Source organism: Dermochelys coriacea, chromosome 27, assembly GCF_009764565.3.
Source record: "Dermochelys coriacea isolate rDerCor1 chromosome 27, rDerCor1.pri.v4, whole genome shotgun sequence".
NCBI classification, from domain to species: Eukaryota; Metazoa; Chordata; order Testudines; family Dermochelyidae; genus Dermochelys; species Dermochelys coriacea.
Window position 1 is genome coordinate 7,669,483 of NC_050094.1, and position 23,713 is coordinate 7,693,195.

Below are 23,713 nucleotides of genomic sequence, written 5' to 3' on the forward strand. Positions count from 1 at the left end.
TTGAAAGAGGTCAAGCTGATAAGAGACATCGAAACCTTAATGAGAACTGTCAACATGGTGTTCTGTCAGTCATCCAGGAGAAAATGCAAATTTCAGAAAAAAATTCAGGATGCTTCTGAATGTGAGTCAGTAGCTTTCAGGCCACTCAATGAAGTGTGCTGGTTATCTAGGCACTTTGCACTTAGAGCAATTATTCACAACTATAATCCTCTTCTGGAATATTTTGAGCAAGACAAAGATACTGATCCAGTTTCTAAATACTGCCACAAAAAGCTGAATACCATGGAATACCAAATAACATTAGAAGTTTTGTATGATGTTTTGTCCGAGCTGGCTTCACTATCCACGCTGCTCCAGAAACAGGGCCTTACACCTCTTGAAGCATTTCACCTTGCCCGAGGTAAACTGAACAAGATCAGAAGACAGGACCTTGGAGATTCAGTCTTATGGAATGACAAAGTTAAGGCTCTCTTGGATATGAGCTCTCAAAAAAATAATGAAATTGATACCAGTTCCATAATAACTTTCATAAACATTTTGTGTGCACATTTGGCAGACAGATTTCCAGAGGATGAAGTCCAGGAGTGGTCTGCTTTTGATTGTGCAGCAATAGTTAAGTTGAAGTGTGACTTCAATTTTTGGAATTCATTAGGCAAAATCCTTATGTTCAAAATACAAAGACTTTATTGCTGAAGAGATTGTTATAGTCAGTCAGTACAATGCCTTCAAGTTTGCAGTAGTCCAAAGAATCAAAAGCCAATTGGTTCTAAGTTTTCCGGATATGGTGACATTTGCTCACCAGAACGAACAGTTTCAGGATCTTGCAAAGTTGATGGATATTGGAGGAGCATTCCTAGCATCAAGTGCAGACTGTGAGTGTGGCTTTAGCTTAATGGACACTCTAAAAACCAAACTATGGAATCGTTTACAAGTAGATCATTTGGACATGCTGATGTGTATTAAGAGTTATCAGCTGGATGGAGGACTGATAGATCTGGACAGAGTTTATATTGAATGGGCAAATGAAAAAGATCGCAGGGAAAAACAGTAAGGTTATTTTAGCAGTCTTTGACATTTCGACCAATAAGGAAATTAAAATGCATGTGTATTTACATATCTTATTCTTGGCGGATAATCATTTATTGATATTTTTTAGGAAAATTTTAAATTTAAAACACAAACTTGTTTTTCTTTTACTTATGATGTCTCTATCTGAAAACCCATGCAAATTGACACAAATTGCAAATTAAAACTTTTTAAATGCATCAGCATGTTACCCGCTTGGGCGCATTCGCCTCATGGCGCACACATTGGAACTCTGCTTCAAAACTTTGCACAGAAGAAATCTTTTGCGCACACGGCCTGTCAAAAATTAGACGGAACGTTGCTGGTGACCCCTTTCACATAGCGAGCCTCTGAGTGTGACCCCCCCCCCTTAACAATGAAAAACACTTTTTATGTAAAAAGAAAAGGAGTACTTGTGGCACCTTAGAGACTAACAAATTTATCTGAGCATAAGCTTTCGTGAGCTACAGCTCACTTCATCGGATGCATTAGCAAGCTTATGCTCTAATAAATTTGTTAGTCTCTAAGGTGCCACAAGTCCTCCTTTTCTTTTTGCGAATACAGACTAACACGGCTGCTACTCTGAAACTTTTTATGTATTAACACCATTCTAAATGCTGGAGGCAAAGCAGGGGTTGGGGTGGAGGCTGACAACTCACGACCCCCTCCCCATGTCAGAACCTTGTGATCCCCCGAGGGGTCCCGACCCCCACTTCGAGAACCCCTGGAGAGAGTCTATGGGGGCTGGCTGGGCCCACTGAGTCAGAGGTCACCTCTGCCCATCTCCTCGCGCAGCCTCAGCCGCCCCCAGTGCGCATGCCACGCAGCAGCGCGGTGACGTCATCCCGCCACACCCGCAGGCACGTTCCCCTCCCCCTCCCGGTAACGGGGGAAGAGGCGGCTGGAGCCAGGCGAGCCCGAGCAACGAGTGAGTCCGGGGGGCGGGGAGGGGAGCCAAGAGGCGGCCCCGTATCGCGTTTCCCCGCGGGGCCCAGCGAGCGGGGCCTGCTTCCGGCGGGTGGGGGCCCGCGGCCTAGTGCGGCTGGCGGCGCCCGGGCCTGCCCCGGACAAAGGGCCCGCCCCCTGCTCGAGACTCCCCGCGTCCCTCAGCCTTAGCGGGCGGCGGGCGGGGGTGAGCCGCCCCCTCAGCCCCCGGGCACAGAGCCCCCAAGAGAGGGGGCGGGGCCGCCTGCTTCAGCTCAGCTCCCCCCCCCGGGGCAGCGCGGGTCTCACCCCCCCCGACCTACAGCGGCCCCCTTCCCCCCCCCCCGGGGCAGCGCGGGTCTCACCCCCCCCGACGTACAGCGGCCCCCTTCCCCCCCCCCCCCCGGGGCAGCGCGGGTCTCACCCCCCCCGACGTACAGCGGCCCCCTTGCCCCCCCCCCCGGGGCAGCGCGGGTCTCACCCCCCCCGACCTGCAGCGGCCCCCTTCCCCCCCCGGGGCAGCGCGGGTCTCACCCCCCCCGACCTGCAGCGGCCCCCTTCCCCCCCGGGGCAGCGCGGGTCTCACCCCCCCCGCACCGACCTACAGCGGCCCCCTTCCCCCCCCCCCCGGAGCAGCGTGGGTCTCACCCCCCCGACCTACAGCGGCCCCCTTCCCCCCCCCCCGGAGCAGCGCGGGTCTCACCCCCCCGACCTACAGCGGCCCCCTTCCCCCCCCCCCCCCGGAGCAGCGCGGGTCTCACCCCCCCCCCCCCGACCTACAGCGGCCCCCTTCCCAGCGCGGGTCTCACCCCCCCCCCCCCGCACCGAGCTACAGCGGCCCCCTTCCCCCCCCGCGGCAGCGCGGGTCTCACCCCCCCCGCACCGACCTACAGCGGCCCCCTTCCCCCCCCCCGGGGCAGCGTGGGTCTCACCCCCCCTGCACCGACCTACAGCGGCCCCCTTCCCCCCCCCCGGGGCAGCGGGGGTCTCACCCCCCCCCCCCGCACCGATCTACAGCGGCCCCCTTCCCCCCCCGGGACAGCGCGGCTCTCACCCCCCCCCGATCTACAGCGGCCCCCTTCCCCCCCCCGGGGCAGCGCGGGTCTCACCCACCCCGCGCACAGAGCTACAGTGCCCCCTTCTCCCCCCCCGTCCAGCGTGGGTCTCTCCCTCCCCGAGCTACAGCAGCCCCCTTCCCCTTCTCTGGGGCAGCGTGGGTCTCACCCCCCAGACCTACAGCGGCCCCCTTCCCCCCCCGGGGCAGCACGGGTCTCACCCCCACCCTGAGCTACAGCGGCCCCCTCCCCTTAGGGCAGTACGGGTTGCGCACACACCCCTCCCCCCTCCCCCATTGAGCTATAGTGGTTTCAGAGTAGCAGCCCTGTTAGTCTGTATCCGCAAAAAGAAAAGGAGGACTTGTGGTACCTTAGATACTACTAACAAATTTATTAGAGCATAAGCTTTCGTGAGCGATAGCTCATGGAAGCTTATGCTCTAATAAATTTGCTAGTAGTCTCTAAGGTGCCACAAGTACTCCTTTTCTTTTTATGAGCTATAGGGGTGCCCCTTCCCCCCCGAGGGAAGTGCAGGTCTCATCCCCAGCTCGAGCTAGGGCAGTCCTTTTCCCACCCAGGGCGGCATGGATCTCACCCCCAAACTGAGCTACAGCCTCTTCCCCGCACTCCTTAGGGCAGCATGGATATCACCTCCACACCGAGCTACAGCAGCCCCCTCCCCCCTGAACGGTACCTACCTCATACCGAATCGAGCTACAATGTCCCCCTTTCCCCTAGAATAGTGTGGATCTCATCCCCAAACCAAGCTACAATGTCCAACTGACCCCATGCAGGGCAGCATGAACGCTTGAGTGGGGGGTGGGGGGGATGTAGGATATTCTCACTCACTTGCCCCACAAGCTTGGATCATGGGGTAGGGAGGGAGAAAGAGGTGATGCATGTAGCCTTCCCCACTGTGGGAAAGGATGCTGCAAGTGTAGTTTTGCTCTCTTCCCCCTATCCCATTTCCCCCCCCCCCCCCATACATACCCAGTACCTGACTGGGCAATCTTTACTGGGGGAAGGTGGAGGGGTGCAGTGTGGTTCTCTTCTCTTTTTTGACCCTCCCCCCATACAGACACCATTCCCAATTGGGTGATTTCTGGCGGAAGGAGACTGCAGTGTGGTTTTCCTCTCTTTCCCCATATACACACCATCCCTGACTGGGTGACGGGGAGAACAGGTGGGTGCAGTTTGTTGTCCCAGTCCTTCCTCAAATTTAGGATGATCCATGAGAGGGAAGGCTGGGGTGTTCCTTCCTTTCTGTCTTTTCAAGGCAGAATGATCTGGTGGGGGGATACTGCTGCAATCTCATTCTCCGTCCACCCACCCAGTGTAGGATCTTTCACAAGGCAAAATGATCTTAGGAGTTAGGAGGCCAGAGTGTCTGTCCCCTTCCCAATCCTCAAGGCATATAATCCCAAGGGGACAAAGTTTCACCCTTTCTTCTCTTAACCAGTACATTTTCTAAAGTGTGGTGAACTGGGGGTGTGGAGACTGCTGTGGTGTTCCTGCTCTTAAAGGCAAGGTGGCCTCCAGAGAAGATGCGGTCCTCAGCGTCTCTTTTCCCAAAATTATGTCGATTGGGGAAATCTGCACACACCTCTGTCTATCTTTAGAGTTTTCTACTGCAGCTTGTCACTGTGATGTCTGAGCACCATCCACGTAAAAAAATCAATAGCAATAGCAAAGACTTGAGTAGACTTCATAATCAAGTGTAGCAGATTGTTCTGCAGAGCGTTGTGTTTTTGATTGTACTTGATATATGCTTTTCCAGTTTTCTTTTATTCACACAGTGAGAAAACAGCCTTACAAACTGATTTAATATTAAAAAATATTACAATTCATGAAGTACAGCACAAGCAACAAAAGCCAAGTGTTCCACAATTCAGGCGTTTGTCACATATCAGCAGGTTTGAAGCTTGAGAATTGTGTTGGTGCAAGTGGGAAGAACAGATTATTGGAATCGAGCTTCTACTATGGAGAGCAGAGGAATGATTTTTTTTTCCAAAAATGACCTAGTGAGCTCCATGTTCTAGACTTTTAGATTTGTTGAGCAGATTCCAAACTGGTAAATGCTTTGTGTAGGAGGTAGTATACAGAATTTACTCTCGGATTTGCCAGTTATTTCTCTTAGCTATGCACCTTAATGTCATTGAAGGGGTCCCAGTGAATGCAGAGAGTTGTCTAATAAGACGGCTACACCAGGAGCCCTCTGACTATAACACACTTGAAAGGGCTGTGCATCATGCCCCTCCCTTTTTTTTTTGTGCCTTGAAGGTATGACTTTGGTTGTCCAAGCATTGGGAAAATACTTATCTTCATGGAATCAGGGTAAAATCCTAGCAGCATCAACAACTGAGCCCTTCATCCTCCTGACATGGAAAAATGAGTTCTGTGCAAACAGATTGGGTGGGAGTCTTTCAAATGTGACCTCAAGAACTGAGGTGCTGTCTACTCTGTGTGTATCTTAAGTATCCTAAGGCACACCTCTTAAGTGAGGCTTGACTTTTTGTTCTTGACCAACATTTCCCCTCCCCCTACGGTTGTGTGGTTTGCTATGTGCTAATTGGTTATTGCCCTCCTCTCTAAAGGTGGCTGGATTTCAGCTGTGCAATATCTACAAAGCTATAACACATTCAGGGATGGGACTGTATAGAAATGCAAAATATTTATTCAGTTGACTTTCCACTTCTCCTCCCACATCGGTTCTTGTGTTCAGGGTCCTCGCCTTGGGTTTATTTGTCTATCTTAGATTGTAAAATCTACAGGACGGGAATGTTTGTTAAGCACTGTGTTAACAGGTGATAGATTATTTTATCTATAAACCTGGTAACATGTATTTCTTTTTGATTGATGGAACTTTTTGAGGGATGTAATATTTTAGACAGCAACCTGTTCATTTTTCTTTAATGAAAAGTGAATATATTAATATTTTCAGTAGAGGAATAAAGCCAAAATCCTAGTTGGGGTTATCTTCTCAAACATCCATCTCTAGATGACTGTAGGAAGCCCTGGTCAAAGGAATTTGTGCCTTTTGTATCTGGCAAACTATAACAGAGGGGATGTTAACGGTATATTATGACCGTAACAGAGAGATTGCTGACATCATGAACTGGAACAAAGGTGGACCTGGCACCAAAAGAGGCTTTGGTTTTGGAGGATTTGCCATAGCCCCTGGAAAGAAAGAGGAACCAAAACTCCCTTCACAGTCCCATAGTGCTTTTGGAACACCTGGCTCTTCAGCTGCGTTTGGGAAGTCAGCACCGCCTCAGCTCCCTTCTTTCTATAAAATTGGATCAAAGCGAGCAAACTTTGATGAGGAGAATGCGTAAGCTACTTTTTTTGTGTATCCTGTTTTAGATTTGGTTGTTTTACAGGTTTCAAGGAGCAAATTTCATTGATTGAAACTAACAAGCAGAGAAATAGTTTAAACTCTCTGAGCCTGGGTTTTCTTCTCAATCAAAGGGGAATAATATCCTTCTCTATGTTGTGAGAGTTTTGTGAAGCTTATTTTAATTATTTAGATTTAAAATAATAAGATGCCTATTCAAGGATCTAGGCACAGTAACACATCATTAGTGGATATAATAAAATCCCAGTATATTTTAAGTAATCATTTCAATAGGAACTTAGCCAGCCAGCCACCTACAAAAATTCCTTTCCACCCTTTCATCATTGTAGGAAGCATGCCCATAGCCTCCTCCAAAAGCCCAGTTGAACGTCTTTTGCAGCATGTTCAAAAGGTCACCAAATTCAGGCTATTTTAGACCAACAGGGGGACCAAGTTCCAAAGTCTTGGAGCTCCCATGTCCTGCCAGCTTCCCCCTCTGTTTTTTTTACAATGAGGGGAATCCAGCTTGAGCATCCCTGCTGACTTCAGCTGTGGCAGAATGGCATGGGGAGAGAGGCGATCCCTCCAGTAGGCCAGTCCCAGGCTATACAGGGCATTATAGGTCATAACCAGCACCCAAAATTCCAGTCAGCCAGTGCAGTTCCTGCAGTGCTGCTATCGCATATTTCCAGCAAGCTGCCCCCCTCAGTAAGGAAGCCACTGCATTCTGCACCTACTGCAGTTTCTCAGTGGTTTTAAGGTGTGGCTCCATGTTGAGCACTCGCGGTAGTCTAAGCTGAGGTAATAACAGCATAGATAACAGTGGCAAAGTCTCCATCCAGAATGAAAAGTCACAACCTCTTAGCCATATGCACATGGTAAAAAACTGACTGGAATACTTCTGTAATACAATTATCAAATAGCAGCTGGGAGTCTAAAATCACCCCTATGTTACAAACCCTAGCAAGATATACTCCTGCTGTCAAACAATCTGAAGTTGCCTCGTCTATAAAGAGAGAGGATGGTCCATTCCTTAGGGCACTAGCCTGGGACTTTGGAGACCCGGGTTCAATTCCCTGTTCTGCCACAGACGTCCTATGTGACCTTGGGCAAGTCATTTAATTTCTGTTCCACGGTTGTTTGTAGAACATATTTAAACATATTAAAAAGATTACAGGTTTCAGAGTAGCAGCCGTGTTAGTCTGTATTCGCAAAAAGAAAAGGAGTACTTGTGGCACCTTAGAGACTAACAAATTTATTAGAGCATAAGCTTTCGTGAGCTACAGCTCACTTCAAAAAAGCTTATGCTCTAATAAATTTGTTAGTCTCTAAGGTGCCACAAGTACTCCTTTTCTTTTTATTAAAAAGATTGTGAGCCTGTCAGACACTTGATAGATGGATCACCTCTTGCTTTCCCTTACCCCTATCTTGTTTGGGTTGAGTTTCAACTAGCTCACTTTCATCTATACTTCAGTCTCAGCTAGCCACTGGCTGAGGCACTGTTCAGCATCATCCAAGTCAAACAAGATACAGTTGGGTGTTTCCAGCATCCTGAAAACATTGGCCTCCTTACTAACCCTTCTTATAGTCCTATACACACATTGAAGAGGTAAAAGAATAGTGTTCTGTAGCAGAACCTGACTCTGTAAGGGCTTGGGAAGAGGAACAGTTGTCCATAACAGCCTGCCTTATTTCCAGTTTCAGAGTAGCAGCCCTGTTAGTCTGTATTCGCAAAAAAGAAAAGGGGGACTTGTGGCACCTTAGAGACTAACAAATTTATTTGAGCATAAGCTTTCGTGAGCTACAGCTCACTTCATCGGATGCATTCGGTGGAAAATACAGTGTGGAGATTTATATAGTAGTGTATATATAAATCACCCCACTGTATTTTCCAGCGAATGCAGCCGATGAAATGAGCTGTAGCTCACGAAAGCTTATGCTCAAATAAATTTGTTAGTCTCTAAAGTGCCACAAGTACTCCTTTTCTTTTTTGCCTTACTTCAGTTACTAGCTTAATGCATTTGTACCCTGCATCGCACCTCAACGTCCTTCAATGGAAAAAACTAGATGAGAACAAAGTTTTGTTATTCACTCCAGTCAGTTATACAGAGACTCAAACCAATGGCTCTACAAACAGATAGACCACTGCATGACTTGTTATAGCTGTGTGCTGACTTGGCCCATTACTGTGCTATAAACTACTTTCTCTTACCTGTCAGATACTTTGAGGATGAAGAGGAAGATTCCAGCAATGTTGATTTGCCATACATTCCTGCAGAGAATTCCCCCACTCGCCAGCAGTTTAATTCCAAATCAGGAGATTCTGACAGTGAAGATGATCCCTTGGAAGCATTCATGGCTGAAGTGGAGGCAAGCCCCAACTCATTAAGTGTTTATGAATTTAGGTGTTAAACTCCTCTCCGGTCAAGAGCAGGAAACATAGATAAATATACGTAGAAAAATATATAAATATACATATTAGTGCTCTTCAAGGTGCTGTTTACAATAATATTGTTACATATTTACATGAATAAGGCTGTACTTTGTATATCGGAGTCCTTGTCTAGTATCTTCATGAGAATTTTAAAAATAATCCCAATATGTGTAAAAACCATTTAAGAGTGACTAAAGCCAAAAAAAATTACCAAAAGAATCATAGACATGCAAGTCTGGAAGGGAACTTGAGAGGACATCTAGTCCAGCCCACTGCACTGAGGAAGGTCAAAAGTATACCTAGCGTATCATCCCTGACAGGTGTTTGTCCAACCTGTTCTTAGAAACTTCCAGTGATGCGGATTCCACAACCTCCCTTGGAAGCCTATTTCAGAGATTAATTACCCTTATAGTTAGAATGTTTTTCCTAATATCTAACCTAAATCTCTCTTGCTGAAGATTAAGTGCATTACTTCTCCATGTCCTCTGAAGGTAAGACAAGAACAGTTCATTCCTGTTCTCTTTGTAACAGCCCTTAACATATATGGACAGTTATCAGGTCCCCCCTCAATTTTCTTTTCTCAAGACTAAACAGGCCCTGTTCTTTTTTTAATCTTTCCTCATAGGTGAAGTTTTCTATACCTTTTATCATTTTTATTGCTCTCTTCTGGACTCTCTTCAATTTGTCAGTCTCTTTCCTGAAGTGTTGCACCAAGAACTGGTTACAGTACTCCAATGGAGGTCTCACCAGTGCTGAGTAGAGCGAGACAGTTACTTTCTATGTCTTACATATGACATTCCTCTTAATAAAAAGAAAAGGAGTACTTGTGGCACCTTAGAGACTAACAAATTTATTAGAGCATAAGCTTTCGTGAGCTACAGCTCACTTCATCGGATGCATCCGATGAAGTGAGCTGTAGCTCACGAAAGCTTATGCTCTAATAAATTTGTTAGTCTCTAAGGTGCCACAAGTACTCCTTTTCTTTTTGCGAATACAGACTAACACGGCTGCTACTCTGAATTCCTCTTAATGCATCCCAGAATAATATGAGCCTTTTTCACAACTTTTTCACTACCTCCTGCCCAGTTTATCCCCATTTTGTAGTTGTGCATCTGATTTTTTCCTTCCTAAGTTCTTTGTGCTTGTGTTTGTTGAAAATCATCTTGTTGAATTCGGACCTGTTCAACAATTTGTCACGGTCAGTCTGAATTCTAATCCTGTCCTCCAAAGTGTTAGCAATCCCTTGCTGCTATCTGCAAATTTTATAAGCATACTTTCCACTCTATTATCCAAGTCATTACTAAAAATGCTGAATAGTGCTGAACCCAGGACAGTCCCCTGCAGGATCCCACTAAATATGTCCCCTCAATTTGACAGTGGACCATTGATGACTATTTGAATACAGCCTTTCAGCCAGTTTTGCATCCACCTTATACTAATTTCATCTAGACCACATTTCCCTATTTTGCTTATGAGAATGTCATGTAAGACTGTGTCAAAAACCTTGTCTTAAAATCAAGACATCATGTCTATAGGCCCCCCACTAGAACAGTAACTGTGTCAAAGAAGGAAATTATGCTGGTTTGGCATGATTTGTTCTTGACAAATCTATCTTGGTGGTTATTTGTAACCCTATTATCCTCTTGGTATTTACAAATGAATTGTTTAATAATTTGTTCCAGTATCTTTCCAGGTATTGAAGTTAGGACTGACTGGTCTATCATGCCCTGAGTCCTTTTTGTTCCCCTTTTTAAAGATAGGTAATTTGTTTGCCATTCTCCAGGTCTCTGGGATTTCACCTGCCCTGTAAGGATTTTCAAAAGTAATCACTGTAGGTTCTGAGAAAGCTTTAGCTAGTTCCTTAAGTACCCTAGGGTGAATTTCATCACCTCCTGCTGACTTAAATACATCTAACTTATTTAAATATTCTTTAGCCTGTTCTTTCCCTATTTTGGCTTCCATTCAGTCCTCCTTGTTGTTAATATTAATTGTTACGTTTCTGATCACAATTTACCTCTTATAGTGAAGACTAAAGCAAAATAGGCATTAAACATCACAGCTTTCTTGATGTCACAAGTTGTTTGTTCTCCTTCCCCTCTAAGTAGAGGACCTCTACTTTTCTTCATCCTTCTCTTGCTGTTAATGTAGTTATATAACCTCTTCTTATTGTCTTTTATGTCCTTTGCTGGGTGTAATTCTTTTTGTGCCTTAATCTTTCTGATTTTGTCCCTGCATGCTTATGCCGTTTTTTTGTACGCCTCCATAGCAATTTATCCATGTTTCCGCTTTTTGTAGGATTCCTTTTTGATTTTCAGGCATTAAAGAGCTCCTGATTGGAGCCATATTGGCTTCTTCTTTCCTTCTTTCTATCTTTCCCTTTTATTCTTCCTTTCTTTTCTTTGCATCAGGGTAGCTTGCTGTTGCACCTTTAATATTCTCTCTTTTAGAAACTGCCAGCTCTCATGAACTCCTTTTTCCCTTAGATTTTTTTCCCATGGGACCTTACCTACCAACTCTCTGAGTTTAACATCTGCTTTTTTTGAAGTCCATTGTCTTTATTCTGCTCCTGTCCTTCCTTTCCTTAGAATCATGAAATCATCATTTCATGATTACTTTCACCCAAATTGCCTTCAACCTTCAGATGAACTATAACATCGCCAAAGATCTAACCAGGCAGTACCACATCATTCATTGTGAGTAATAAAGGTAGTATTTTAAACTTTTTTGTTACTTTGATCTTACTGACTTATGCCTTGGCATCAACTCTGCTAGCTGCAATTGTTTAAAGACAATTGGTGCTACCTGGATTCCAGCACAGCTTTCCTGACGGATGTGTGAAGAAAACTGTTTTTAAGAACAGCATTGGAAAACGTTGGCCTGGGAACTCCCAAAGGATTAGTCAGTGGTATGATATGGTTAGCATAATAGGACATGGAATGAGAGACTGTTGAATCCCAAAAGTGCTGTTCCTGTGGCATGATGGAATAACCTAGCTCTGATTACTTCGATCGTATTACAATATGACTGACTATTTTTTCCCCCTTCAGATTTATCATCATGTTTTGCAAGGTCATTCATCCCTTTGTATAAAAAACATTGCAATAAGGATTTTTCCTTTCCAAGCGTTATCCTTGCAGTTGTTATGTGATACAATTCTGTGTCCTCTTAGGATCAAGCAGCTCGAGACATGAAGAGACTTGAAGAGAAAGACAAGGAAAGAAAGAATACAAAGTAAGCTCTCTTCTGTATCTCTCAGATCCTGCCTTGTAAGGGTGTTTAGAGCATTTCAAGGCTTATAAAAACCATCTTCTCAATTTTACATTAAACTTAATTGGTTCTTTAGGTCCATGTAATGTAAATATAGTGAATAACCAGAGCATAGAATCCCTTCCAGTGGCTGTAAAGTTTTGTGCAGTAAAATAGCATCAGATGATAGATTAGCAGAATCCTTTGAGGCACCCCAAAACAAAACATACTGGAAGATTCACTTATAAGAAAACAAACCAGGCTTTTATTTTATTTTATTTGGGAAGGATCACCGACGACTTTTCTTCCCTCCCTGTACTCAAAGTCCCTACATTGCAGCAACCATCTACACAAGCCAAGGAAAACTGGGTATAGCTCCCTACAGAGCCAGTCACTGCCTTCCGGAGCAATATCCAAAGGACATTGTTCCCAAGTGTGATTCAGGTACTCTTTGCCCAGCAATCCCAGGCCATGCAAACGTAGAGACTGAGGGATTAAACTGAGATCCCTGCATGCCAATGCATTGCATTGCTACTAGCTTGCCAGACTGGCCCAGATGAAGCTATTTGTTCCCCAGTGACTAGGAATGTTTGGTTTTGCCTAAAATCATATTTATTAGAGTAGATGGCTCCTTTGGGATCATCTGGTGAAAACCGTTGCAGCACAGCACAAATTTAGAAATAAACAAACAAAATTTTGCAATAAATACTGAGATTCTTCTAAACCTAGTTCAGGGGTTAAGAATAGTGCCACATGCTGCTCCCCACAGTTGAGAAATTTTGAGCTCAGAAGCAGATTTACAAGGGGGGAGCTTGCTTGTCTGTCTTGATCAAGTGAAATAACTATGTACCATTGATACTTGATGTGAACATCAAATGTGTTAATATAGTCTATATTGCATGGCGTTGATCAGGCTGTTCATAGGCCTGAAACAGAACACTGGATCCAAACTATCACCGACTTTGGAGAAGCCCTGAACTGGATTCAAACTTCCTGGTTCCTGTCCCTCTTTAGTTATGGGCTTGTATTAACATCTTTTGGTAACGCCAGGGACTTAAACCAAAATGCTCACTTTTCAAAAACTTTCACAGTAGAATCCACATCAAAGAATTCCTAATCTTCAGCCATGCTAGTGGAAGTAAAATGAAGCTTGTGCAGGATTATGTATTATGAAAACTCCTGTGGGTTGGGATTATACACTGATTTAATCGCTGCTTGATATTGTTAGTGTTGTGTCTTCCACTAAAGCATGGAGCTCATCACTACTCAAGTGACAATACAGAGCTGGGTATGTGGAACATTTGCAGGGAAGTTTGTTTCTCCGCTTGTTTTTCCAGGGGTATTCGAGATGACATTGAAGAGGAAGATGACCAAGTGAGTTCCTATGCAGTCTTTCTATCTATTTTATCCCCCCAAAATCTAACTACTTAGGTACAAACAAAACTTGAATACCATTTGAAACAAACTTGGAAGTTCATCGAGAGAGTCTACTAGTTTTCCTGTTGTCCCTGCCTTTCCAGATGCTTTAGAAAAGAAATAAAGAATATTGGGGAAAAAATCTCACAGTTCCGTAACTTGTATGTGAGAGGATCTTTCAGCTAATATGGTTTAAAATACACACAGTTTTCAATACCTCTGGGCCTCATCTAAACTGGTTATAGTAATATCTTTTATTTATATTGGTTCCACACCCTCCCCTTCTCCCTCTCCCCCGCCCCCCAAAAAAAGAGAAGAACAGAAAGGAAAAGAAATGGGAGAGAGAGGAAGGAAGGCGGGGCAGGGAAGGGAGAGGAGAGTGATGTCTCAGTTTCCATCTGTTAGGAATAAATGAAAGATTTCTAGAAAGTTAGACCAAATCTTTTTAAATTTGTCTGAGATCCCTCTTCTCAGAAACATTACCCACTCATCAGCTGTTAGATCAGCCAAGTTGCTGTGCTGAGCTTCTAGCCTGAAGGCAGTTTGTTCTTCCATCTAGATCATAGTCATCTAATACAGAGCTACAGTGGAACCATGGGAAGTCACTCTGATGACTTGTCAGCCAAATTTTGTCACTCTTTGGGGGCAGAGATCATCTTTTACTCTCTATGCATAATTAGGGCCCCAGTCCCAAATGAGGCAATACAATAAGGTCATGTCTACACTTATGCTTACTGTGTGGCAAGCTGGAGTTTGAATCAACAACACACCGGCATGCTGCTTACTAAGTCTCTGGGTGAACTCTGCTGGTATGTACTGAAAGTTCCCTGCTATGCTTTGCAGTAGGGTCCACATGGACACTTAATGTGCAGTATACTGCGACTGCTTCAGTTTTACACCCTAGCTTGCCATGCAGTAAGTGTACTTGTAGATGTGCCCTAACACAGATAATAAATGAAGAAAAGAGATTTCATTTCAAAATGTACTTTATTCATTTATTTGACATATCCTAATTATTTGATACTTTGTGATTTGTTAGTAACTATTCTGTTAGTTTCAGTAATGTAGGACCACTCCAACGTGCTGTAACTATATACATTTGAGTGAAGCTAATTTATGCATGCAAATACTTGAGACTATGCAAATTATATGCACAGATGATTAGTTAAGCAGCTAACTGGCCTGTTGAATGCACATGCGAAAGTTAGACAAGTGCAAACATTTGCACGCAGGTACATGCACTGGAATTTGGAAATCTGGCCCTTGAATCTTTGCTGAGAAGTCAGATGAGACACCCATTTCCCCATGAGAAAGTTTTGGTTTGCAGATTAACAGTGAGAGCTAAATGAGTCTCTACAGTAGATGTGCATCTTTGTTAGATGTGTAGGGTGGGATCTTCCAATGCCTTCAGTGAGTTCCAATTTGTGCCTCTCTTTTGGAATTGTTTCTTTCCCATTTAAATGGGGTGTTGACGGTCCGTTTGTACATTGAAGCAAAACACCTTTTCCTCACTCAGAGGATGGTTGGGGGAGGTGAAAAATAAACATTTGAGGCATTTTGGGGGGGGGGGGGGTGTTTAAAAAAAAATTGAACGTATAGTGACTTTTTGTTCAAAATTCCATGTTTAAGAGGTGGCAGCATTTGTTCTGTAGTCTTTGAGGATGTAAGAATAGACCCTGCCATTTAATAAAGCATAACACATGACAGTTCTTGGTACAAACATTTCTTAATCAGTCTTTTAAAGAAGAAAAAAGTTTTTAAAGCATTTTGTGGTACTAAGTGAACATTACAGCAGCTTTCTTCATTTCTTCTGATTCTTTCCTCTGGATTTTACTACTATTGCTGTTTACTAGAAGAGCCAGTTCTAGTGAACATGTTGTCCTTCAATGGTAGGTGTTAAAGCGAGTGACCATCTAATATATGCACCAGTTAAGAAAAAATACAGTAGTATTTCCCCCATTGTATTTGGGTGTGATTTTACTGATGTGTTTTGCTGCAGGAAGCTTATTTTCGCTACATGGCAGAAAATCCTACTGCTGGTGTGGTCCCAGAAGAGGAAGAGGATAACTTGGAATATGATAGTGATGGCAATCCAATTGCACCATCCAAAAAAGTCATAGATCCTCTTCCACCTATTGATCATTCAGAGGTAGGGATGGAGTTTCTTCTACTGGGTTTTAACTTAAGGAATTTGTGTGTTCCTCAGCCTAATGAGCCAGATTTGTGGAGCACCTCAAAATAGCTACCTGATTGAAAGGTTTAAGTTAGCTAACAGTTATTATAAAATTAATCTTGATCTGTCTGAGGTAATTGAGCAGAAAAGAACTAGGGGATTACAGGTGAGAGTTATAAGGAAAAGAGTGGTAAGAAGTTAAGGTAGTATTTTACAGAATGATGAATAAGTGGCAGGGATGTCCAGGGCAATAGTGGAGTCAAGAATTTGAAATTAATTCAAATAAACAATCATCCTCCCAGCCCAGCTGTGGGCTAACTTCAGGGATGATTAAGACTTTGCTCAGAAAAGGACAAACCTTCCTGCCAAAATCTAGTGTACAGAATGGATTCTTGACTCGTAGACTAACTGTGAGTAATTGAACCTGCAGATTGAATATCCTCCATTTGAGAAGAACTTCTACGAGGAGCACGAAGAAATCAGCAGCCTCACCCCACAGCAGATAGTGGAACTACGACATAAGTTGAATCTACGGGTAAGCTGGAAACGAGACCATACTCCCAGGGCCCCTCACTTTCACCCCTTGGGATTACTTTAGTAGTTATTATTCCCAAGACTTTCACAAAGGACAGTGATTTTGAGACATCTAAAGGGGTCTGATTTTCAGAGAGCAGGTGCTCAGCACTTCCTGAAAGTTAGGGCCCTTTGGACACCCAAGACCATCAGTTACATTTGAAAATTTTAGCCAATGTATTTAAAGTGCAGTTTACATTTCCTAAAGGGTTTGTATGTATTGAATATGGGTATGGTACATGTCTGTAAATACGAGGAAAACAGTGTCCTTCATTTATATTAAACGTGCTTGCCCATTGGTCTAGGCACATTATAAAAAACCCATCTCATTTATCTAACAACATTAAAACTCTGTCTAGCTCACTCAACCTATGCATAGGGGAATAAAGTCAAATGTATTAGTATATGCTTTCAGAAGTTCCACACTAGTTTAGTGGCATAGTTAAGTTTAGGGATATTGCTTTGTGTTTATAAATCTGGGAGTTTAATAACTCTGGTTCCTGAGAAAGCAGTTTGCTTGCCATAGGAAACAAAAACAGAAGTAGTACAATCACATTCTCCTGAATTAGACTAAGGTATTGTGCCGTGGAGAAATGAAACTATAGTAATGTTTGATAAGGGAATCCGTGCTCTGTCATTTGTGCTTTATCCTGGGACACCTTTGGAATTCAGATGCTCAGCGTCATTTATTTTGAGATTTTTTTTTGTAATAGTAAAATATTAAATACAATTAACCATTTCAACCTAATTTAATTGTTCAAACTCATTCCTTCATTATGCAATAACAGTTCTGTGTTGAATCGAGAGCAGTAATCTTTTTCATGCTGTGTATGCCCAGTTCTGCAGTTTTTTATCCTATGCAGTAAATAAAAAATAACTGAGATGATCTACCTCTGAGAGTCAGAATGCCTGGATATGGGTTCCAGGTAGATCACTGTATGAGTTAGGCAGACTATTTAACTTTTCTTTCTCATTAGTTTCCCCATTTGTAAAAAAAGTTGTATTATCCAGCTACCACACAGGGGTTAGTGAGTCTCGGGGCTTGTCTGTGCTGCCCCTCGGTTCTGGACTATGGGGCTGTGCATAGCAGCATACCACCAAAGTGCTGCGCTGTAAGTCCTCCAGTGGACACTTTAATGCAAACTTAGGAAATCTTGTAGTTTGCTCCTGCAACATCTACCTGGAAGAGTTACAAGACAAAACTTTGGTGTAGGCTGCTATTCGTGTTCCTGTAGTCCGAAATGCTTCAAACTTGTATCTTATGGCATTTACACTGCATTAACCTTGTCTGTCAAAATGAAAATGTGCCACCTTCTGATACAAAAATGTTATATTAATTTTGTGTAAAGACTTCTCTGCTTTTCTCTTTCCAATTCCTAGTTTTTATTTTGTACTGTACATTTATCTCTTTATTTCTAGGTCTCTGGTGCCGCTCCCCCCAGACCTGGCAGTAGTTTTGCTCATTTTGGATTTGATGAACAGCTTATGCATCAAATTCGGAAATCTGAGTATACCCAGCCCACTCCTATACAATGTCAGGTGAGTACTGTTACTTCCTATTTCTCTAGCACTAAAAGCAGAAGAGTTGTGGGCAAAAATGACCCTTAGTCCACGTGAAGCTGTGAGCAATTGTGATCACCTATATTAAGCTATCCTGAAGAATAATTCACGTACATCCTTGCAAATCACTTTAAACTTATTTTTAAAAATAGGTTTACCTGCTACTTTAAATATCAACTGTAAATAAAGTCCAGTCTTTTTTAATTGGCCCCCCACATGAGGATTTGTAGCAGGTGTGAGCCATTATCCTGTTGCTCAGGGGAATATATAGCACTGCTAGATGTTCCCTTTTTATGTTTACTGTATTGCTTTAAAAATAAGTGTTGCACAAAATGAACAAAGAACAGCACATTGAGAACCTCATACTAGCAAACAGTTCACATCTAACTAGCACCATGAGTAGGATTGGTAGGCTACATGGCAAGTGGGTTTTTTGTTTTTTTGGGGGGTTTTTTGGCTATTGGAATTGTATCCCATTGTCTCAGTGAAGTGGGCCCACCTGTATTGCAGTGCATGTGCAAGGGATTCTACTGCATACGCAGCCGGTTAGAACAGGAGAACAAAACTATCAGTCAGTAGTGTAAGGTTATAGCCAACCTTGCTGTGGTTGCATTTTTTTTATATTTTAAGAAACACAGTAAATATATGGTTTCAGAGTAGCAGCCGTGTTAGTCTGTATCTGCAAAAAGAACAGGAGTACTTGTGGCACCTTAGAGACTAACAAATTTATTAGAGCATAGATAGATCCGATGAAGTGGGCTGTAGCCCACGAAAGCTTATGCTCTAATAAATTTGTTAGTCTCTAAGGTGCCACAAGTCCTCCTGTTCTTCTTTTAGTAAATATATGGGATTTTTTAAAGTTATGTCTAACATTGATAAAATTTCTCAGACTTTGCTGTGTTTAGGAGTTGGTGTATGCGAGATTAGTCTATATTGCGGCATATAAAAGTCTCTGGTGCTGAAAAATGCTGGATTGGCAGCGCTTAGGGGTAAAGTGAGTACATCAAAGATTAGTACTGGTGTAGTATGGTCAGGAGCAGTGAACGTTTCTCTTCACCACCACACCAGTGTGCCTACGTCTGGACCAAGAGGGAGGAGACACATCCTAGAGAGCATTGTTCAGTCTCTTGACCCCTCTGCTAAGATTCAAAAGGAATTTCAATTGTGCTTGTGATATGCATATTTATGCACTGTGTACTGTACTGAACCCTTGCCATTTATTTCACATAGGCCACAAAACAACCCTGAAGTGCTAATAACTTCCGTCCTCTAACAAGTTCATCCAGATCTGAATTTGGCAACCTAGATATGGAAATGTGTATAGCCTGTTACCAATCCCTTGTGCCATCTTGTCCCCCTGATTGTATGGGCTTTCAATCTTTCTGCTTTATCAGGCTATTTATGTGTTAGCTGACACATGGGTTTAGAATGTGTTTTTATTTTCAGGGTGTTCCAGTTGCATTAAGCGGCAGAGACATGATTGGCATAGCTAAGACTGGCAGTGGGAAAACTGCAGCCTTCATCTGGCCAATGTTGATCCACATCATGGATCAAAAGGAGCTGGAGCCAGGGGATGGTCCCATTGCAGTGATCGTGTGCCCAACCAGAGAGCTTTGCCAACAGGTAGGTACATAGTATATTTGTTAGCACTGTTTCCTCATAGAACATGGCAGATCTCTGTGCAAGAGAAATTATTGCAGTTTATCTGCTAATCTGTTGAAAAAGATGGAACTGTGTGTTATAACTGGTGTATAATTTAAGATAATGCTCTACACGTGTAACTCCTTTCATCATGGGATCTCAACCAACTTTATAGATATTAACTAATTATCTAATATACCTATGAAGTGGGCTGGTATTACCTCCCTTTTAGAGAAGAGGAAACAAGTATAAAGAGGTAAAATTACTTGCTTGAGGTCACCCAAGTCAGTGAAAGCTAGGACTAGAACATGGGAATCTGGGCTCCCTGTCCCCTATTCTCGTATCTAGACAGCACTCTTCTTGTCATGGAAATATTTGTTTGCAATATTTTGGAGTGAGTAGCCCCAGGAAGCAGGCGTCAAATCTATAAAAAAAAGTGTATGTTAATTACGGATTGGTACAATGCTGACCTATGCTGTATCATATTGATATTGACATGCCCTAATACTACTACTACTAATGTCATAATAACTAATAATAATGTTAGTTATGTTTTTCCTGAATGCTGAATATACAATATAGCAATATATGCCTCAAAAGGACATTGCTGAGGTTAGTTAATGTTTGTAAAATTATTTGAAGTTGAAAAGTTCTGTTTAAATGCTATGGTCCAAATTCTGAAGCTGGATGCATGGATAGGTTTCCAAGTAAAGTTAATGGGAGCTTCACATATGTATTTGAGAGCAGAATTCAAGCTTGAGGATTTGTAATATGTTTCCTTGAGTTACATTAAGCCCAAATTTGAGATGGTGGGATTTAAGAATTAGATGATATTTCCAAGAGTGAGAGACCTTTTGTTTGAGTGTCTAATCTGAGCTGTGCTTTGCTTTGCTTTGTTTGCAACTTTCAGATCCATGCTGAATGTAAACGCTTTGGTAAAGCGTATAACCTGCGCTCGGTAGCCGTGTATGGAGGAGGAAGTATGTGGGAACAAGCCAAAGCTCTGCAGGAAGGGGCAGAGATAGTCGTCTGCACACCAGTAAGTATATCTTAACGATGATAGAACCTTTCTCTTTTGCCTGCACTGGGGCTTAGGGTCCTGGCTTTCTTTTAAGTTGAAATTGAGAGACATTTTTTTTGAAACCTGGTGATGGGGAACTCTTTCTTTAACTATTCAAGCCCTGCAGCTTTCCTTAGTACCAACAGCTTAGGAGGTGCTATAACAAATATGCCGAAAACGTTGTTGAATCTGGAAACTTTGAGAGGGGTAATCTCTAAATAGGAAAGATGAGAAAGAACATGGTCAGATTGAGTCAGTACGAGGCATGCTTGGTACCAGCACTTGATTTCTTATCCTTGAGATTGTGATGAAAACCTTTTGAAAGTGACCAGCTCCAGTGCTATGTTCCTGAATCAGCAGACAATGTGCAACAATAATACTGAAAGGCGTGAACAATCCATTACCTTGCTTGTGTGTTAACTCTGAAATCTAGTGATAGTAATTTGAAGTTATGTTGTTAACTTTGATTCACTGCTGACCAATTAGAAACAGCCAGCTATTTTGTAACTGTGGGCAGAACTTGAGCAGCGTACCCACCACATAGTTTACACTGATTCCTGGGAGGAAGAAATAGGTGGGTAGCCATTATATGTCAAAAATATTCACAAGTCCAATGATTTACATTTTGATAATGAAGATCAGTATTCTGTGGGTAAATGAGAAAAGATAAACTGAAAGAAACACTAGTGATTATCTGTTATGGACAACCAGAGTGAAAACAAAACATGAAAAATTTCTGGACCAATTATTGAGGAAAAGCACAGGGTATTTGACCTCTATCTAATCTATTTAATAAAGCTACATGTCTACAATTTGAAAAGTAAGAAGACTAGAAATGTACTCTACAGTTATCCAAGGTAGTATAACAAGTCTAAAGAAACGCAGCTAAGCGAAGGAAACTGTAGGCAGAATATCAGAGAACATTTCCTAACTGGGAGATCTGTTAGATTGTGGAAGTGGCAGAAATCATTTAATATGAGTCATTTAAAACTAGAGTGTACAAAGTACTGAAATATACTGGACAGGAGCACTTTTGTATTGCCCACCAAAGAGATTTATTTTTTCCCTTTATTTCCATTACTTTGTTTGTATCCCCACAAAGCCTATTATGATCTTCTCATTGGTGTCAATGGGCCAAAATTGGGCCCATTTTCTCAAGGTTTCCTGAGGTTTCTTGCATATGCTTCAAATATTCCCCAAATGTTCACTGTGCTGAGCCATCTGAACTCTTCTGTGTACAGCGGACACAGTTCATGGGTCAGTTCTGCAGGATCTGTTGCTATATTTAAATATATATAATCTAATATGTTCATTGTTGTAATATATTTTAAAGCATGGATGTTTTATATTTCTCTGAATAGAGCAGGTTTTTCCCCCAGATGTTCATTTTATTTCTATATTGTACCAAGCCGTTATGACACATTAGCCTAGACAGTTGCCGTATATAGCTCTTCTCATGAAAAATGAATAATTTAGCATTTGTTACATTTTACAGAGTAGCAGCCGTGTTAGTCTGTATCCGCAAAAAGAAAAGGAGTACTTGTGGCACCTTAGAGACTAACAAATTTATTTGAGCATAAGCTTTCATGAGCTACAGCTCACTTCATCGGATGCATGCAGTGGAAAATATAGTGGGGAGATTTTATATACAAAGAGAACATGAAACAATGGGTGTTACCGTACACACTGTAACGAGAGTGATCAGGTAAGGTGAATGCATCCGATGAAGTGAGCTGTACCTCACGAAAGCTTACGCTCAAATAAATTTGTTAGTCTCTAAGGTGCCACAAGTACGCCTTTTCTTTTTGCAGGTACATTTTAGGTAAACCAGATTGCTGCAACAATCATTCATTTTCAGAATGGAGATGGTTGCAGCCATAATCCTCACAGTGCTACGTTGTATCTTACTCACTTTCAGCAAACAAGCTGCATTGCTGCAACACAGTTCTCTAATTTAATGCTTGTGTTGTAGTGATTACCAAAATAATGGTCTGGCAGGAGTTTTACATAAGAAACTGTAGACCACTGGGCTTTGCCTTATCAGACAAGCAAGAATTCAGTCATTAGTGTCCCCAAGGTAAAATTATATTTAAATAAGTCTCAAGTGAATAAACAGGGCCCCAGCAAAATGTAATGTTCCAGGTATCTATGCCTTTAAGATCTAAGAAAATTATACTGGCATATGTATAGTGACAAGGTAGTGACCAGTTTAAACATTGGGTTGTCTGTTGGATGTGCGGTCTCTAGTGCATGTTTCACTTCAAACATGAATGAAACTAAGAGTACAGGATCATTCTGTATTGTTGCCCCTAAATGCTGGGATGGGAATTTCAAAGAATTGGGTCCCTAATTCCAAAGGCTCTTTTGAAAATCCCAGCCTTAAAACTTAGTCTACCAGGCACACTAACTGGATGTATTTGGAATCTTACTTCCGCTGACTTGAAAATATAATTGATACAGAACTGCTGTATGAATAGCAATGGTCTATTATAGACTGAAGCATTGAGACATTTTCTATTACAAGTCTCTTTTTTAGTATCATGATGATTTATACTGAGTGAGGATTAAATAAATACCAGAGCAGTAGCCACTTTCCTCAAAGATGCCGCTTGTTACACCCATGTTTACCAAACTTTTGTATTGGTGACCCCTTTTGCATAGAAAGCCTCTGAGTGCCACCCCTCCTTGTAAATTAAAAACACGTTTTATATATTTAACACCATTATAAATGCTGGAGGCAAAGCAGGGTTTGGGGTGGAGGCTGACAGCTTGCGACCCCCCCATGTAAGAACCTGTGACCCCCTGAGGGATCCCAGCCCCCAGTTTGAGAATCCCTGTGTTACACTTAAAGGCTTCGGAGTAGCAGCCGTGTTAGTCTGTATTCGCAAAAAAGAAAAGGCGTACTTGTGGCACCTTAGAGACTAACAAATTTATTTGAGCATAAGCTTTCGTGAGCTACAGCTCACTTCATTGGATGCATTTGGTGGAAAATACAGTGGGGAGATTAAAGGCTTGTGGATTTTAATTTTTGTTTTCTGATAGGGTCGCTTGATTGATCATGTGAAGAAGAAAGCTACCAATCTTCAAAGAGTCTCCTATCTTGTGTTTGATGAAGCAGACAGAATGTTTGACATGGGTTTCGGTATGTATTGAATGAAAGCCTCCATACAGTATAAAGTAGGGGTACACAATTTTCAATCTGAATTGGCTGCATGGAGCTCCTGTAGCTTAC

The 23,713-nt window shown here is 42.6% G+C and overlaps 1 protein-coding gene across 4 annotated transcripts in view; it reads left to right on the forward strand.

The window, feature by feature from the left end:
- Positions 1–1,871: 1,871 nt before the first annotated feature.
- The window catches only part of DDX42 (DEAD-box helicase 42), a 36,018-nt gene continuing 14,176 nt past the window's right edge, over positions 1,872–23,713 (forward strand). The window contains exons 1-13 of one of the 4 annotated variants that reach the window (XM_043503333.1): positions 1,876–1,993; positions 4,123–4,227; positions 5,325–5,432; positions 6,139–6,375; positions 8,598–8,748; positions 11,982–12,043; positions 13,396–13,432; positions 15,474–15,623; positions 16,078–16,182; positions 17,640–17,759; positions 19,227–19,403; positions 20,332–20,460; positions 23,524–23,623. In XM_043503333.1, coding sequence (XP_043359268.1) covers positions 5,425–5,432; positions 6,139–6,375; positions 8,598–8,748; positions 11,982–12,043; positions 13,396–13,432; positions 15,474–15,623; positions 16,078–16,182; positions 17,640–17,759; positions 19,227–19,403; positions 20,332–20,460; positions 23,524–23,623 — 1,276 coding nt within the window. In that variant the 5' untranslated portion in view covers positions 1,876–1,993; positions 4,123–4,227; positions 5,325–5,424. Of the gene's footprint in view, positions 1,994–4,122; positions 4,228–5,324; positions 5,433–6,138; positions 6,376–8,597; positions 8,749–11,981; positions 12,044–13,395; positions 13,433–15,473; positions 15,624–16,077; positions 16,183–17,639; positions 17,760–19,226; positions 19,404–20,331; positions 20,461–23,523; positions 23,624–23,713 lie in introns of those variants that run through there. The other 3 variants (XM_038385441.1, XM_038385442.1, XM_038385444.2) reach the window with 3 other exon arrangements.